The 19,084-nt window shown below is 29.6% G+C and overlaps 2 protein-coding genes across 2 annotated transcripts; one reads left to right on the top strand and one right to left on the bottom strand.

Annotated features, from left to right (window-relative positions):
* The first annotated feature begins 281 nt into the window (after positions 1 to 281).
* On the top strand, positions 282 to 3,357 carry LOC132952678 (isoaspartyl peptidase/L-asparaginase). The gene is made up of 4 exons (XM_061025034.1): positions 282 to 839; positions 925 to 1,150; positions 1,214 to 1,449; positions 1,522 to 3,357. Exons 1-4 carry the CDS (start codon positions 572 to 574, stop codon positions 1,722 to 1,724), a joined length of 933 nt encoding a protein of 310 aa, XP_060881017.1. The 5' UTR covers positions 282 to 571; the 3' UTR covers positions 1,725 to 3,357.
* Positions 3,358 to 13,793: 10,436 nt separating this feature from the next.
* Positions 13,794 to 18,671, bottom strand: LOC132952679 (casein kinase I-like). Its single transcript, XM_061025036.1, has 6 exons — positions 18,563 to 18,671; positions 18,339 to 18,443; positions 16,530 to 16,699; positions 14,666 to 14,918; positions 14,033 to 14,200; positions 13,794 to 13,942 (listed from the first exon to the last, which is right to left on the bottom strand). Exons 1-6 carry the CDS (start codon positions 18,669 to 18,671, stop codon positions 13,794 to 13,796), a joined length of 954 nt encoding a protein of 317 aa, XP_060881019.1.
* Positions 18,672 to 19,084: the final 413 nt, after the last annotated feature.

Genomic DNA, 19,084 nt, shown 5'->3' with positions numbered 1-19,084 from the left:
CGGCATTATGACGTCATGCTCAAAGCGCGGGAAAATATGAATATTTGAAAATCTAAACCACGCCCACTTACAAAGTACTTAAAAACTCGTGTTGTGTTAGAGAAAAAAATTTTTTTTTTTCATTTACATTAATAGTATACTATAGTAACCACAGTGTATACATTTTTATCCAATATTTTCATATTGGTTCAGGTCCTAATTATAACAAAATATATAAGCTAATTCCAAATTTCCACAGTTTAATTGATAAGAGATAAAACCACTTATTAAAATAATTAAATGACTATCATAATTTTATTATTTTACTATAATAGTGATTATTGCATTATTATTTATTAGTAGATATTTACTGCTTAGTAAACACTTAACAGTAAACAGATAACTGTATACGTAGTACGTACTAATAGTAGTATAATATTATGATTTGATTTCTTTTACAAAAACACCATAACATAACAATACACCTATATTAAATTCATATTAGGCAGGTAGTTAGTTCTCAATCTAGCTTTTAACATTTTGTGTTGATGCTGTTGATTGTATTTAAGATTATATTTCTTATCCAAATATAATGTCTGAACCAGTGATAGTTCTGCACGGTGGAGCAGGAAATATACCGGACAACCGTGACCAACCTAAGTTTGATGGCATTTTAACCGCCATCAGAAAAGCTCATGAAACCTTTACAAAAACATCATCTATTACGGATGCATGTCAAGTCGCTGTTGAGTATATGGAAGATGAACCAGCATTCAATGCAGGCCGTGGATCGGTGTTAAATCTAAAGGGCGAAATTGAAATGGAAGCTCTTATTATGGAAGGAAAAGACATGAAGGCTGGTAAGAAATATTCCATTCCTGCAACATTATATTATAATATTATGCTAAATTTTAAATTAAATTTTTTTTTTTTGTTTGATTATAGGTAGTGTTACTGGTGTAAGGAACATTGCACATCCAATAGCGCTGGCCAGAAAAGTTATGGAAAACACACCTCATGTATTTTTGATGGGTGCAAGTGCTAATGAGTTTGCTCAAAAAATGGGATTTGAAACTGTCAGTGACGATTATCTTATAACAAGCGATGCGAGAACAGGCTTGGACAATTTTTTGAAATCAGGCAGTGAACCCAATACTACAGAAATTGGACAGTAATAATATAAGTCTATGAACAGTTATTTTCTGTGTAACAAAATATATATTATGTTTTTTAGTGGAGGTGTGGGCACTGTTGGTGCTATTGGTATGAATGGAAACAGCGGGCATATGGTTTCGTGTACTTCGACAGGAGGAATAACCGGCAAAATGGCTGGTAGAGTTGGTGATACACCAGTTCCTGGTGCTGGTGGTTACTGTGATAATACCGTGGGCACTGTTTCAACCACTGGTCATGGTGATAGCATAATGCGCTATTGTTTGGCTCAAAGAATAATGCAAAATTTGGAAAATGGTACAAATTATTACCATATATAACTAGTTAAAAATTATATTCATTTCTTATATTATATTTTATATTATTTAGGTGAAACTCCAGACATTGCAGCTCAGAAAGCATGTGACGGTATGTCAGCCCGTGTGGGTGGAAGTGCTGGGGCTATTGTTATTTCCAAAACTGGAGAGGTTGGCATTGGTTTTTCTTCTCCTAAAATGGCATGGGCGTTTTTGAAAAACGGAATCATTTACTATGGAATTAAAAAAGGTCAAAAGTTTTCGGTTAAGCTGTAAAAAAAAACTAATAGGATTACAGAACCGAATATTTACTTAATACATTTGATTTGAATAGGTATAGATTGTTTTTTATATAGTATAAATGTACAAATATTTTTAAATGCATATAAATATATTATAACCATAAATAATATTAATCTAAATATTGTGTTAATTTACAATGAAGTAAATTACAACACAATTTTTATACTTTTAACAACTGTTAATAATATTGGCGAACCATAATCTAACCATTTACAAAATCGGTAACTACTTGTTAGTTATTGCATGTAATATGTACGCATAAAATAAATATGTTTAAGTGACAAACTAGACAATTGGACAGTGTCAATAAAATGTCAAAAATAGAGGACCAATTTTAGAATGGTATTTCAACATTACAGATTTACAATAGTGATTGATAGTTTTAATAGAATAATTGTGTTTTTAGTACAAAAAATTGGCCTTTAAAATTAAAAATGTTCATACCACTCTTGAACCTAAAATCATTACTTGGATATTACTGACTTAGTATTAATGGAGTTAAAGATTAAAGGAGCATATTTTGGAACTTAGGTACTACTTTATTCAGTTACTATTGTCTATTACCATAGATTAAATAACACTATTAGCATTGAGTATAGATACTTTATATATAATTATATATCTATTACTATATATAATTATTACTCAATTCTATTAGTTACCTACTTATTTAATCTTTGATATTATTAAATAGTTTGGAAATAATTATACTGTACATCTGTAAATTAACTACTATGCAGGTAGTCAAAAATAATATAATAGTTCTAAAAATAATTTAATATTTTTAATTGAGACTCGAAAATGTGGCTAGAGTCTACTAGTCTTGTATTTTTATTCATCATCTACATTTTTTTGTTGATTATGTTTTTCAGAGTGTTAATATTGGACATGTTAACTAATTTTTACCAACTTGTTAAGTTAGGTATATATAAAAACATGTAAGTTAAGTTTAAATTAAATGTTACATTTCTTTCGTTTCAATTTGTAAAAGATACAAGTTGAATAGAAAAATAGTAAGTAACTTAACTTAGTGAAAAATTGGTAACATTGCCAAAGCAAAATATTAGTAAATTTGATTATAGTATATTATTAAAGTACCTATATTTTACACAAAAACAAAAATAAACACTATAAATAGTACTTGTAACTTGTAAGATACTTGATATACCTACTTGCTTAGAGTAGTTATTAATTATTAATTATTTTTATTAATGTTTGATTAGTTAATTTTTTAACAGTTCTCAGAACACTTTAACGTTAATTGAGTCACTGTATACTTTGTTATCTAGTCTACCTTTATGTGTTTGATTTTTTAAGTACAATTCAATTTAATTTAGGACGTCGTACACTCGTACCCGCATATGTTAAATCTGTCTTATACACGTATGACATAACACATTTTCGTTCACCAGTTTTAATGTACTGTTTAGTTTTGAATTGACCTATTATCAAACTTTAAGGTAAGAAAACCATCATTGTTCTCTTGTTGGTTTTTTACGATATTTTAATTTTTAACTGAATAATTATGAGCATTTTCAAATATTAATATTTCACATACTTTTACGTAACTTTTACTTATATAATATATTATACATTTTACTACTAACGCAATGATATTTTATAATTAATTTATAAATATTTAGATTAATTTATTTTAAGCTATTACCTATTTGTAGATACCTTGAAGTTCAAGGCTTGAACCTAAATTCACACTGTTCTATGCAGGGCCGAAGACATGGTTGGAGGGGCAACTTATAATTTTCAGAAAATGTCGATGATTTTTTTGCAATTTTGTTTTTAACAGTATAAAATTGTCTACACTAGTTGGGTTCCAGTTTTTTCGGGTACTACACTATATTTAAGTCCTGAATTATTTCAGGTATTACATTATAGTTGGGTTAGGTTAGGTTAGTTGGGTCCTTTTTGGTTTTTGGTGAGTACTATTATAATATATTAACATTTTCCTTCCTATTTTAACAGACTTAGGACTGTCTATGATCTATTTAGAGTTTAGACCAAATGTATGGTTAAAAATATTTTTAATACTGCATATTGTTTAGACTGCTGTTAAATAATTTTTTTTTTGCATCTTTGCCATTAAAAACATAAATTATAAGAATTTTACAAATTATACCTAATATAGTACAATACTAAGAAAATATAATATAAATTACTTTTGAATTGGTATAAAAATGTATATAGGACTTAGGTAGTACATTCATTTTTGGTATTGTACCCATATTTGTATTATATCATAGTTTGTAAAATTCAAATTATTTTTATTTTTAATAGCAAAGAAACTAAAAATTTTTAAACACACCTTTGGTTTGAATAGACTTCTAAGTCTGTTAAAATGTCAAGGAAACTGTTAGTATATTTTAGTACTTACCAAAAAATATTAGGGACCCAACTAGTTTAGTACTTGCGATTAGCCCCTAATACTTGGTACCCAACTCGGATGCGCCATTACTTCCACCTAAACGTCCCTAATACATGGATAATTATGTATAATATAATAACAATAATATGATGGTTTTAAAAATAAAATTTTAAATTGAATAGTTTATAAGGTCGCAGTGAATCTGACATAGTCGTTTTACACACGCCGCGGCATGAAGTGAGTTAGTGACTTTTTTAATATTTATTAATTAAAAAAAGGGGGCAAGATCAATACAAGTTATGGATACAGTGGCGTATATAGGGGGAGGCCCCCTAGGCCAGAGCCCATAGTGAAATTGCCGGTTCAATTAAATCATTGCTTGTATATTTACACTGTTTATAGTTTTTCACCACAATAAAATTAATTTTACATAATAATTATAAAATTGAATTGCGCAATTTTTATTTGTACTGTATATGTCATAATACGGGAATGGAAAAGTTGGAAAAAAATTAAGCTTACCTAATAAGATAGGTCGACCATCAATGAGTTAGGGAAAAATTATATACGACGTACTTATTTACGTATTATATTATTTTGACTGTGTTTTAGGCGCATTAATAAATACTAATAATTATATTAAATATTGGTCGGACGGAAAAAAATACGACAAAACCGGAGAAAAATCCGAATTTACATCCTTCACGCATAGGTGCAAATAGAGGGGGATTTAGGGGCTATGCCCTCCCTGAAAATGTCCATGGCCAACGAAACATTTCTTAAATTTTGTTATAAGCTTATTCAATATTATTAAAGTAGGCTTTAGAGAACAAATTATTCTCAAAGTTATTTTTGCCGTGAGATTTTAAATTGGGAATCGAATGCTGTCACCACTCTACGCACTGAACTAACGAGAGTGACAATAAAATAACTCGTCAGAAATATTATATAGGTAGATATTGTATGTATAAATTATATTATATGTATGTGCGGGTAAACGACCGTGCGGCGTAGGTACAAATATGGATTTGTGCAAATAACTTTTCGCCATGGTTACGCGGGCACCTGACGCTGGCGGCGGTGGAGGCGACGACGACTTATTCTACGACTGTATGTTTTGTATGTATATATTTATGACGTGTTTCTGCGAGTTCGTGTCGGTTTGTTTGATTTGGATAGCTTTTAGTCTTAGGGGCGGGGCGTGCGGTGGTAGTCCCCTATAATATATATATATACTTACATACACACCCGCGCGCGCGCACTATCACACGATTCGGTTCCCGACGCCGTCGGAATAATTTAATAATAATATTATGTATCCGTCCGACCGTCCCTATATCGTCAACGCTGAGCCAAGTATATCAGTGTGTGGCAGTGTGAAGATTTTCTTGAGGCAATTACCAGCTCACGTCAAAATGGTGTGCTCGGAAATATTAAAAACACAAAAATATATATTAAATTAATATTATAACAATGTCTTTATTTGCTGTAAAAAAAAAAAAAAGGTGGGTAAGTGGAAGTCACTCTGCTGTACAGTAGGTTACAAGTGGGTCACTGTAATGGATGGTATTAAATTTGAATTCAATTATATAATATCATTGTATAAGAAAAACGATTCTGAGCGAAAACGGTCAGCCAGCCTATGATATTACTAAGTATATTTTATGATATTATTGTGAATAAAGTAATTTATATATTTACTTATTTACGTGGAACCTTGTTTTGAATTTTCAATCCTTAGCTACAAAAGTTGAACATTTTATACATTTTATTACAAAATAATTATTAAATTTTAAATTTGATAAATGTTGTCAAAATTTAAACTTTAATTGCTTATAAAAAAATTGTGCTTATGTATTTTCAATATTTTTCAACTGTTATTGTAACAGTATATCAGGAGCATTGAATTCATTTTTCACGATTTTCTACCAGACAAATAAAATTTTATTGATATTTATAGAAAAAAAAAACTAAAACAATTTAAAACTAACAATGTCCGTAAACAGCTCAAAAAGAGTCAAATTATTTTCAAAATTTTATCGTGTATAGAAAATGCTAATCTCAACATTCAGTGAAATTTTGAAATATCTACAGTCATACGTTTTTTAATTACAAAAAAATAAGAAAATCGTTACATGAGAAATCGAGTGAATATCAAATATTGTAAAAATATGAATTTCAAACGCTCATAACAATTTAATTTGACTTTCTTGTAGACATTTTTTTGTTGTTGATAAAGATAGACAAACTTATGGATAATCTTCTATTACATTTTGAAATCTTAGATTTAAAAAGAAAAATTTTTATGAATTCTCATAGTAACAATATAGTAGGATCCTTGACAATCCCTTGTATTAAATTTTCAAGCTTTTTTACCCAACAAATAAAGTTTTATTGACATCCATAGAAAAAAATACTAATAAAATTGGAAACTGAAAATGTTCCTAAACAGTTCAAAATAAATCAAAATATTTTTAAAATTTTATCGTGTATAGAAAATGCAAATATAAACAACCAGTGAAAATTGCATGTATATACGTTCATATGTTTTAGAGTTCAAGGATCTATGCAACAACTAGACTATAATTATATACGACAACAATATATTTCATGAAAGAAACGATTTGGTTAAGCGTCACGCATGTAGTTTATAATATGATTATGAGATGTAACCAAAAGTTTAAAATTTGTAAGGAACCGACGACCGTGGTATAGATTTCAGTGACTGTTTTTGCAGGGTATACACGCGTCGCGCGTGAAATGTGTAAGCAGCACTTTTGGGGATTTCCACTTTATCGCCCGGCACTTTTGGGGATTTCTACTTTACCGCCTGGCACTATTAGGGATCCCCACTTTACCGCCCGCGGCCCGCTGGATGGAAAAAAGACGCTTTCTAACGCTTCAACCGCTATCGAAAACCAAACTTTCGGTGCAGGCGTGATAAAAAATTATTTACGCGTCATGCAAGGAGGTTATAATATGAATATAAGATTTTAACCAAAAGTTTGTTTTGTAAGGACCGTGGTATTGATTTAAGTCTGGTTGTGAAAGACATATGTAACGATACACAGATTACTGACTATCGTCGTTTATGTCGTCACATAAATTTGCTTAGGATAACAGAAGTCAGAATACAGGAATGTGAAGCACGGGCGCATGTATAATTTTTGTCACACCTGCACCGAAAGTTTTGTTTTCGATAGCGGTTGAAGCGTTGGAAAGCGTCTTTTTTCCGTCCAGCGTGTGGTAAAGTGGGAATTCAAAATAGTGCCGGGTGGTAAAGTGGAAATTCCAAAAAGTGCCGGGTGGAAAAGTGGAAATCCCAAAAATTGCTGCGCGCACATTTCACGCACGTATACCCTGCACAGACACTAAAATCTATACCACGGTCGTCGGTCCTTACAAAACGTAAACTTTTGGTTACATCTTATAATCAACAATGTAATAATCATATTATAACCTTAAAATAAATAAAACTAAATCGCCAAATCGTTTCTTTCATGAAATATTGTTGTCGTATAATTATATCCTAGTTGTTGCATAGATCCTTGCATTACCTTTGCCGTGATCGATGAAGATGAACGCAGATGCGTGACAAAAATTACATAATTCTCAGTATAGGTCAAGTTAGAATCGAGAATTAGAGACTATTATATCGGTCTGCAGTCATATGTACATGTTAAAGCATAATAATCTACCTAATAGATAAATCATAATAAATCAGTATTGTTTCAACTCGTATTACGCTAATCCTGTGATCTTCAATAAACTACCCTCAAAAACAGGGTTACTCAGGTTTAGTGTACCTACTATATAATAATATAACTATTTAAATAGACATTTAATAAATTATTGTATACGTTGCGAAGTCGCGTTTGATTGTGTTAGTTTAGAAAAGCAGATCATACATTTTTAGGACCTGTAAAGGGACATTCCCCCTGATTTTTCATTTTCAGTGTCTATTATACATTTATACATAATATATTACTTACTATAGTATAAAACGAAGTCCCGCTGTCTGTATATGTATGCTTAGATCTTTAAAACTACGCAACGGATTTTGATGCGGTTTTTTTAATTGAAAGATTGATTTAAAAGGAAGGTTTAGATTCACAATTGCGCACAAAAAATAAATAAATGTAACTTATAGTTCTTGTTTTAACATATAATTATCTTTAGTTATATAATCTTTTTTACTTTTTGAAGTAAGTAGTAATTGTATCAATTAAATGATAAAGTGCATTATTTATGTTATATAGGTATTTTAAATTTTAATAGAAATTGAACTACCTACTCTAATAATTATATATTTATGATAAATTGATAAATACTATTGTATGAATACTCTCGCAAAGTTGGTTTATTCTTTTAATTTTTTAAAACAAAAAACTGTATCTTTAAAAAAAAACCGATATCACTTGGATTTTACACCGTCTTAAACCTACGTTTTCCTCGTTTTAAACACCTAACAAAACATTTAAAACAAGTTAAAATTGTCCCAATAGGTGGTACAAAGGCTGGTACGAAAGACAGTCAAAAGTCACGTGAAACCGCATAATATAGGGGAGACCTGGGTAAGTTGACGAATCTAAGGTTCGGTGTATTTTTAAAATATACTACCTTTATATATATTTGTAAATTGTACACACATAGATAGAGGTACTTTTGAAGAATGTTCTAAAATTAAAAGTTAGACTTAATTTTTTTTTTAACGGGTTAAAAAAATTAAATAAAAAATAATTTGGAATTTGTCATCTTACCCATGTGCTGGGGTAAGTTGACATTTTGCCGGGTTAAGTTGACAAAGCATAATTTATATTATGTTTTAATGAGTAAATATACTTTTTATAAAATTCAGTGCATTTATTTAAAAATTTAAAAATTCAAAGAGTCTTAAAAACTTAAAGACAAATAACAATAAAATAACATTTTTCTTTCAGTCTGAAAATCAAATAAAATAACATAAAATTAAATTGTAACCTTGTTCAGTCTTAATATCAAATACCTATTTAAAACAATAAAATAAAATTGTAACCTTTTCAGTCTTAATATAAAATATATTAAAATATATAAAACAATAAAATAACATTTTTCCTTCAGTCTAAAAATAAATATTCAGTCTTAATACCTGTAAAATATGAAAGTAATATGAAAATCAACTTATAAAATATGTTTTCTGCAAAACTCGCAGGTGTATGTTTTCCAACATTCAACTCCTGCACAAAGTTCGTGAATAAATGTACACGAATTAACAAAAATATTTAATATAAAATATAATCAAATGGGATAAGTTGACGATAGTCATCTTACCCACGTCAATTTGACCCGATCGATAATATTTTTGTCATTTTAACATACGTAATAAACATTAATTATACATAAAAATAAAGCTTAAACTATACTTTATTGATTAAAAACAATATATAATGGATTTCACTTTCCTTTTTTTCGGAAAAACGTTATTTCAAAACACAAAAAATTAAAGTGTGTACGGTGATAACAGAAAATCGTAAATAAAAACACATGGTCTTTATCGTGATTATTTCTTATCGGTAAAATAGTTGTTCCTAACATCATTCCTTACATTTGTTGTAAAACATATTCAGCTGTAAATATAATCTACTATCAGTTATTATAAATTCGTCATCTTACCCAGCTCGTCAACTTACCCGGGTCTCCCCTATATAAATATTAAAATATATAATGTTGCCTCTTCGAGAGCTTATAAGTTATAATATATGTATGCCTACTTGGTTACTTTAATATTTATAGATGTGTTGTATAGGTAACTGTTATATAAAGTTGTACGAATTCGTTCGGCGCACTGAAAAACATTCAAAACGTTCGATATATTTGGATAAATATTAAACAATATTTTCTCAAACGTCTGTCAGTTTTCATCCCGTGTGTCACCTCCTCTCACTCTTTCACCCTCCCTCTATAATCTGTCTGTCTCTCTTTATATATATGTATTAATATTATATCTATCCATTTTGTTTGTACATTTATTACCTGTATATACAGATATTATTATGAGCATTAATATCAAACGATCGGTTAGGTTAGGTTAGGTGAGCTCTGCTGCAGTATACCTATACATTACACGTCAATATATTCCAATAAATAATACGAATGTTTCTGTGGGGCTGCGTATCTATATATTATGTACCATAGTCATATAGGTAAAATGGTAAATAAAAACAAAACAAAACGTTCGAAAGAGAATTCTCGTATAACTACATGCATGGGCACAGTCGCACGCAAGGCACTTCTTACTGTGGAAATACAAACTTCTATTTTTCAAATGACAACCACTATTACTAGTAGTAGAAAGGTGTACAAAGTGGCCATAGCGGAGAAAGTGGTCATGTCTAATTATTCTGTCGTAAATAAATAAACAGCTGGTTTCATCACGTGGATTGGTTCGTTTTCATCATATTTATCAACTGATAAACCACTGTTGATAAAAACATTTACCGTTCCCGTTTAAAAAAAAAATTCATTTTTGGATGCTCTTAATGTAAGGTAAGTGCTCTAAATAAATAATTATATTTTATAAACATAGTAATTAATATACCCAAATTATTATTTTTTGAAATCTACATAAGTTTTTATATATTATAGAATTAGCTTAAGTTTAATTAGTTAATAGGATTTATATTTTTTATAAAAATTAATAAAAATTGGATACTTTCCTACAGAATGGAAATTGGCCACAATAATACTGTTCAAAAAACCAGGTAAAGATAATTCTAATCCCAGCAATTACAGACCTATAAGCCTACTGTCCTCAATTTCAAAAATATTTGAAAAAATTATTCACTTAAGGCTTACTAATTACTTAAATGCAATAAATGCTATCCCTCATTTCCAATTTGGATTCAAATCAAACCACTCCACTGCTCAACAACTTCTGCGACTAACGGAGCATATAAATGATGGATTTGAAAAAAAACTACATACAGGGGCAGCCTTCTTAGACATAGCCCAAGCCTTCGATCGGGTCTGGCACGACGGACTTTTATATAAATTAAAAACATTAAACACTCCAACCGCATTATATAATCTAATTAAATCCTACCTCTCCGATCGCTGCTTTAAAGTTCGAATCAACGATACTACATCGGGAACAAAACAAATTAACGCAGGAGTACCACAAGGTTCAAAAATTTCACCTTTACTTTTTAACTTATACGTCTCGGACTTCCCTACAACAAATAATACTGAAGTAGCACTATACGCTGATGACAGTGCTATATACTCAAGCGCCAAAGACACCGAAACTATAACCCAAAATATTCAAGCCCACCTGAATGAAATTCAAAAATGGGGAGATAAATGGAAAATTATGTTAAACCCTCATAAGAGCACTGCGGTACTCTTCTCCAACCGACGCCCGAAAACTCCTGGTAACTTAAATTTGTGCGGTAATAATATACCTTGGTCACCTAAAATAAAATACCTAGGTGTAGTTCTGGACAGAAAATTAACTTGGAATCCTCATATCACCTCCAAACTACAACAAGGATACCAGAGGCTAAAAATACTATACCCATTGATCAACCGACAAACTGCTTTAAGCTGGAGATGTTCTCTTTTATTATATAAACAAATACTACGACCGTTACTTCTATACGCAGTCCCTGTGTGGGGAAATTGTGCAAAAACCCACATCCACAAAATACAAGTCTTCCAATCAAAAGTTTTGAGAACCATTTCTAATGCTCCTTGGTTTGTACGAAATGATGCACTTCATAAAGATTTTCAGCTACCCACAATAACAGAGTACATAAAAAAATTAACTATCAACTTCTTCGATCACATCAATTATGCTCATAGTGCGAAATTCTATAAACTAAGTGACCCACCTTCTGTACGCCGACTCAAGCGTGGACGCCCACACGACCTATTGTTATAACTATTATTTATTAATATATTATTATTTTTGTTTTTTTTTTTTTTTTTCTCTTCCGTTTTGTAAATATTTTAAAACGTAGTCGATAGTTTCTATTTTTACTAATAATTTTTCTAATTATTACTAATTGTTATATTTTTTCCAAATGTTAAAAAAAAAAAAAATGTATCTAATCACACTAAGTTAAGATGACATATGTCAGTAAAACTTTATTTTAATAAAAAAAAAAAAAAAAAAAAAAAAAAAAAAATATTTTTTTAAATAGTAAATTAAACATTATTAAAAGGGCAAAGTGGTCACTATAGTGGTTTATTTATTTGTTTTCAAAAGCGTATTAAGTTGATATGTTTATTTTATAAAATAGCTTTGTTACTCACCAAAAAAATATCAAGTTTGATTAATTTATTAATTAATTATAAAAATATTAATAAAAGACCCAAAGCTTGAACTGAAGTTACTTATTTATCAAAGAAAAGTTGTAAAAATATAATATAAGTTATATTATATATATATATATATATATATATATTTATGATAATATTATGAATTAATGAATAATAATAGAAATTTTAAGCTGGTGGTCAAAGTGGACATTGACTGACCACTTAGAACACTTAGGGGGGCAAAATGAACAATTTTGTACTTTTTAAAAAAATTAAAATAACTTTTTATTTATTTATTTAAAATAATTTCTGATTGGAAATTATGATTCTTGACAAGTTTAACTAGACAATCTTGAAGGTTTCATAAAAAAATAAATAAAATCCTAAAGTGTGACACTCTGTTGAACCTTAGGGTGGCCGCTTTGGACATCTTTCCCCTACTTAGAAATTATTTAGCGGATAATTTTGGTTTATCAAAATCAAAATTCGAACGATTAAGTTTTGAGTTATTTAACTTGGTGTAGGTACTAAGAATAATAATTATACTATTATAGGTCATTATATAGGATAATTATAAGGGGTTTGGAAGATACGGGGATTAAGGACAATTTTAGTAATTTGTTTAAGAAAATGATCCAAGTGTAATAAATACTAGATCCGATATTATATTCATTTTATATTTTTGTAAAACCATTTTTAGGGACTATTAGGTATCCTTAATAATTATACATTTTAATTCTTGAAAAACTAACTACTAACTATACTCGTATGCATTTTTAATTAGGTACATAAAAAAAAAAATGACTAAATAATTGACTGTATAAAAAGAGGAGCGGGGGAGGGGGATCTTATTTGAAAAACAGAAGTTTATATCGCCTTTAAACACTCCTTAAGTAGTACAAAAGTCTCAAGAATTTAAAACATGGTCTTTGATTAGTTATATTTGATTTGGGTTCTGTAGGTAGTAGGTACATTTAATAAGGACGATATAGATATTATAGGTAATGACATTCAATTATTTGTTTGTGACTGAAAACATTTTTAGTTTTACGATGAAAACCATTTGGAGTATGCATTTCACGTGGTGGTATGTTTTCCAGTATAGTTTTTTCTTTAGTCGTTTATACCTTTACCGTATTTTCGTTCGCGTGAGTAAAATAGTCGTTCTACAATAATAACCATACTAATAATGATACAAATTTGTAAGATGCGAAGTACCTAGAATCTAGATTGTCTGGACGAAGCAACCAGTTTATTTTATATTTAGTAAATGTCAATACGAACCTCGTTTAGATGTACATTGTCACTATATTATTATGGGACTGTGCATAGTTATTATGATTTATGATGTATATTATGTTATGCTATAGTGCAGTCGACCAATCGAATAAATTGTCATCAGGAAATTTTTCTCGTTTGTAAACGGTTTGAAAAAGATCTATCAACTCATCGTAGTCGGGAGTTTCGAAGAACTCCAATTTTTTTACGTTGTCAAAATATTTGCCAAACTCTTCTAAATAAAAAAAAAATTATCAGTCTTCAAGGCGTTATAAAATACCAATATAAGAATATGAGATAATTATTAAACTGTATTATGTCCTACCCGGTAAATCAGCACAAAGAGTTTTAGTTGTGATTTTTTTTTTCAGATCTCCACACTTTTTCACATGAACATAGTCTTTCTCAAAGTATTTCATCCAAGGTAATGTGCCGTTGACCAAGTACAGTAAAACGTATCCAAGAGATTCCAAATCGTCTCTGCGACTTTGTTCTGCACACGGTTTAAGCATAGACACGTTATTTTTATATACTTATACTACATAAGTAAGTAGTACCTAGGTACATAATGTTGATCAATATTGGAAAGGTTATAATAGTAGAACTGATAAAAAATGCAGTGTGAATATCTTAGTGCATTTTTTTAAAAATTAATCAATTGGCCTCAATTGTACCATTATTTGTTGCGTGGATAACAATAGAAATACATATTTTATACTGAAAGTAATGGGTTGAAATGCGTATCATTTTAAATATTTATAATTTGCCGCCCCAGTAGCCAAATTTAAATTTTGTTAGTAAAAGTCTTAAAAGAATATTACAGTTTTTAACATCCATAGGAAGCATATTATGTATTTTCATGAGTAAGAAATTGGAATTGTGTTATTAAATTAATATTATGGCTATAATATAATATGTATTATGCACGCACCACGTATGCACTCCACATCTATCTTACCTATACTTAAATTACTGTTAGCGCTCATAAATTGATAGGTTCCAAATATGCCGACTTCTGTGTTGTATGGTATGTGATTTTTGGTGGCCCTGTCAATGTACGCTTTAGCCATTCCAAAGTCGATCAAGTATATTATGTCCTCCTCCGACTCTTTGAACGGCAATGTCTGCTTAGGTCGTCCGATTAATATGTTTTCTGGTTTTAGGTCTCTGTGAATCAGTTTGCAGTGGTGGACGTATTCGATTCTGGATATCTGTGAAATGGTGGCACATTTTCAAATTTTTAATATAATTCCACATACCATATAAAATTATCCACTAACTAATTTATAGAAATAAGAAGAGTTTTCATTTGAAAAATAGAATTTTGTATCACCACACTTAAGTATTACAAAAAATCTCAAGAATTTGTATATAATTTATAAAATTAGATTTAGAATAACTGCATTATTAAAGAAGTAAAAAGGGTGGGGGTGGGTGAGAACTAAGCATGCTTGCAGGGGAATATATAATATATTTAATATTTATATATACTATTTTGTATTTATACAATATATTGTCCGTATTGGTATCTAAAATTCATTAGAAAAAACAGTTTGGTGACGGTCAAAAATATTTTAATTTATACATCGTAATTAGAGACCTTCATTTTGATCATCAGCTTCGTTATATGTATATTATATTTATATACATACAATGAAAATTATTAGTCCGTATAATTATCAGTTGACTGATCTATACGCGCACAAATTATATTATATTGGTGCCAAATTACACCTTACATTTTCTTTTAAAATATACATGAATAATATACTAATATACAGGGTGTATCTTATGTCATTGTACGCGGGTTTTTTTAACGATTTGGATCGATGACATAGAATTTTGTTAAAACGAAAAAAGACGTGTTTCTTTATTTCTAACAGGCAATTTTTTTATAATTATTTCAAAATTTTTAAACACGCCAGGTATTTTATATCATATCAATATCAAAATCAACTTTATTTTTTCAAATAATAACTACTATATTTTTTAATGGATCTGGTAAAGCTTTTTTTTCTGAAAATTTTGATAGGCATATCATCAATTTTGGTTCGCTAGTTTATTAACTATGGTCCTCTAAAGTTTAATAAAATATGCATTAATACTTTTAATGTAAATAATTGATATAGATTTAATTTACAAGAGCTAAATAGTTTTAATTATTATCATTTTAATTTCATATCACGCAATGAGCCGAATATTATTCGGCGTATTTTGATCTAGAAATGTCTAATTTTGGAGAAGTAGGTTATTAGTTATAAATAACTTATAAGTATTTAAAGTTTTTATAAGCGTTTCGTGGGGTACCCCAGTACCACTCCACTCATCTAAACTTTAAATACCGATAACAGTAATGAGTAATAAGTACTAATAACTCATAAACTACTCTTCCAAAATTCGATTTTTGTTCATCAAAGTACCGAACAATATTTTGCTTTGGAATGGGGAATTAAATATTCATGTTGTCATTAAAAAAGTGTACATATTTTTAGAATTTTTTTTTAACGACTTCAAATTACGTTAAAATAATTTTTCCAAAAACGTTTATAGTTTTTAAATAATGATCGCCTTACGTTTAATTGATCCCCCGATATTGTTACAGCACATGCAGTTATGATGAACGTCAATCGGCAGATAGGTATATAATTGATATTGCAGGGCAATCAACGACCGCGGTGGCATAATGTGTCGTTGCAGATAATTATAGGCGCTCATAAATGATCCGATGCGATGCATTTAAATTATAACAATGTAATATAGTTTATATGGCGTATATAAATTCCATCGTCCGTCGATGTATATATTATATAGCTGGTACCCACCATTTGAATAGCGATCATCAGGACGGTTTTTAATGACAATTTGTTCCCGCAAAGCGTTAAAAGCTCGTTCAACGACGGACCCAACAACTCCATAGCCATGGCCACATATTTCACTCCTATATTTCCAGAATAATAGATTTTGAGTAAGCCGTCGATAGTATGATCGTTTACTGAAACCGAGCCGTAATAATGACTAATGTTATACATAAAAAATTAAACATTAGGTTACTTAAATTAATTATTAGAAAAAATTGTTTAGCAATATATATTACTATAGCTAAATTACCTGGCTTCACCTGAGTGTAAAATATTTGTGTATCACTATTCACTATTCACCATACACCTCCCCATTCCCGTCTTTAATATCTTAAACTTAAAATATCTTTTCCTACTTTTCTGGTGGATTTTTCTAAAATTGTCTTTCATACAAACCTTGTTCAGACAATTACGAACACAACAAAAAAGAATCAGAAAAATTGGTCGCGTAATTTCTGAGGTTAGGCGTTTCAAAATATATAAGTATATAAGTAGTTTCACGTTTATATGGTTAAATATATACTTATTATATAGAAGATATACAATAATATTTAGATTACAGGTACCTACACAAAATAAAAAATATTCAAATTCGATTTTCCATGAACGTATACCATCCAAGAAAACAGTATATTTATATTATAAATAGTTTCAAATAAACAACTCCCATCGTTACACACACACAACACACGTGATTTTTTGCTTGTACATGTATCTTTCTATACCCATATTTATACTTCTATCAATAATCAGAATTCAATTTTAAGTTTGGAACTTCAAAATTATTAAACCTTATTAAAATCTATTAGTTTTATACAGCTGAAAGTTTCAATTCGTTTATTTAGCTTGTCAAAATGTAATAGGTTCATGTAGAATGTAAATTGTATAAAAAGGTATATTATATTATAATCTTTATGCAGTGGTCGGGACGCTACTAGTTTTTTGTAGCACGCTAACGCTACAGTTACTCCCCCCAAAAAGTAGCTAGCTACCACTATCGCTACTTTTTTTTAATGTAGCGCGCTGCTTCTAACGCTATTGTTAAGATGTAGCATGCTACTTTTTCGCTACATTTTTAAAAATGTTCTCTTTGAAAACTAGTGTTTGTAGTTTGTACTGATTTTACATTTGGTCACTGGACAGGACCCAGGACAAAAACTTCACTATTACACTAATCATTATCATAATATAAATAAACAAATATAATTATAATTGATATTTTAATTATCATCAATTAGATTGTAGGCAGCGACAAAATAATGATAATTTTCGCTACGCTAACCGAAAATGTTTAGTGCGCTATAGTGTTTCGCTATCTAAGACATAATGTAGCGACGCTACGTCAATCGCTACAAATAAAATAGCGTGCTACAATTAGCGCGCTACTCCCGACCACTGTCTTTATGTTACTCTGGACTCTATTAGTAACTCGATGTTTGATCCAATTACTATTGTTGTTATCGATACCTAACTACAATATTATTGTTTTTGCTCACGTGACAACATACAATAATTATTAAATGCCAACAAAATCCTACAAAAGAAGAAACCATCATAAATGAAACATGTTTTTGAAAATAACTAAAATAAATTATTTGTTTTTTTTTTATTATTTGGCTAAACGTTTCGTCTAAATTGCTGCCTGTATCGAACCTCTTAAAAAATTTGAGCTTCTAATATTATTGTGAAATTCAATATATTGCAATACTTATGGTATTGATTATTGACTATTAAGTATGCAATATAACAATATGAAATAATATATAAATGTACTATTGGCATTGAGCATCTTATAGCATTGTTTCTCTTTAAGCAAATGCATAGATCGAATGGGTTCAATTTTGATGGCGACCTCTTCAAACGTGTACATATTCCTTCCTGTTGTAGGACATACAATAATATAATAATACAATATTATTACTAAATTTAAGTACGCAATTTCCAACCAACAAAATCCGCCGACCCGGTCGTGGTATAGGGATCTATGTATTACTGACCTTTGATGACGGTTCCAAATTTACCACTTCCGATAACATTCTTAATGTTGAACACGAATTTACCGCGTAAACCACCGTCGAGTTTCATAACACCATCATCAGTGTCCATTCTTAGTATTGCGCTGTCGTAAGACTATATGATGAACTAGTTTGAAGTTTCTATTATTTTTATTTTAATACAACATACGAATATAATATATTTTTTGGCATACAATTATTATAATCACATTCCATACTATGACAACCGTATACGTTTTAAATAATTATGATAGCACGTACCTATAGTGTTCATGTAACATGGTTCTAACTTATTTTTTTCATTGATATTATTATATGCGCATACCTACCTAGACGGCTATACAGGTAACAAACTATCAGCTAAAAAGTAAGATACACAGAACGTAGTCAACGGTATTTAAATATTTCATTTTATGTTTAACTTTTTAAACGAAGAAAACAAGATTCCTTTGATCACTTAAGTTTTTGTGTTTTCATTTTGTTTAAAAAACGTTTAGCTGATAT

Source organism: Metopolophium dirhodum, chromosome 9, assembly GCF_019925205.1.
Source record: "Metopolophium dirhodum isolate CAU chromosome 9, ASM1992520v1, whole genome shotgun sequence".
In the NCBI taxonomy this organism is placed as follows: domain Eukaryota; kingdom Metazoa; phylum Arthropoda; class Insecta; order Hemiptera; family Aphididae; genus Metopolophium; species Metopolophium dirhodum.
The sequence above is the reverse complement of the archived record's forward strand: the minus strand, read 5'-3'. Positions and strand labels throughout refer to the sequence as shown.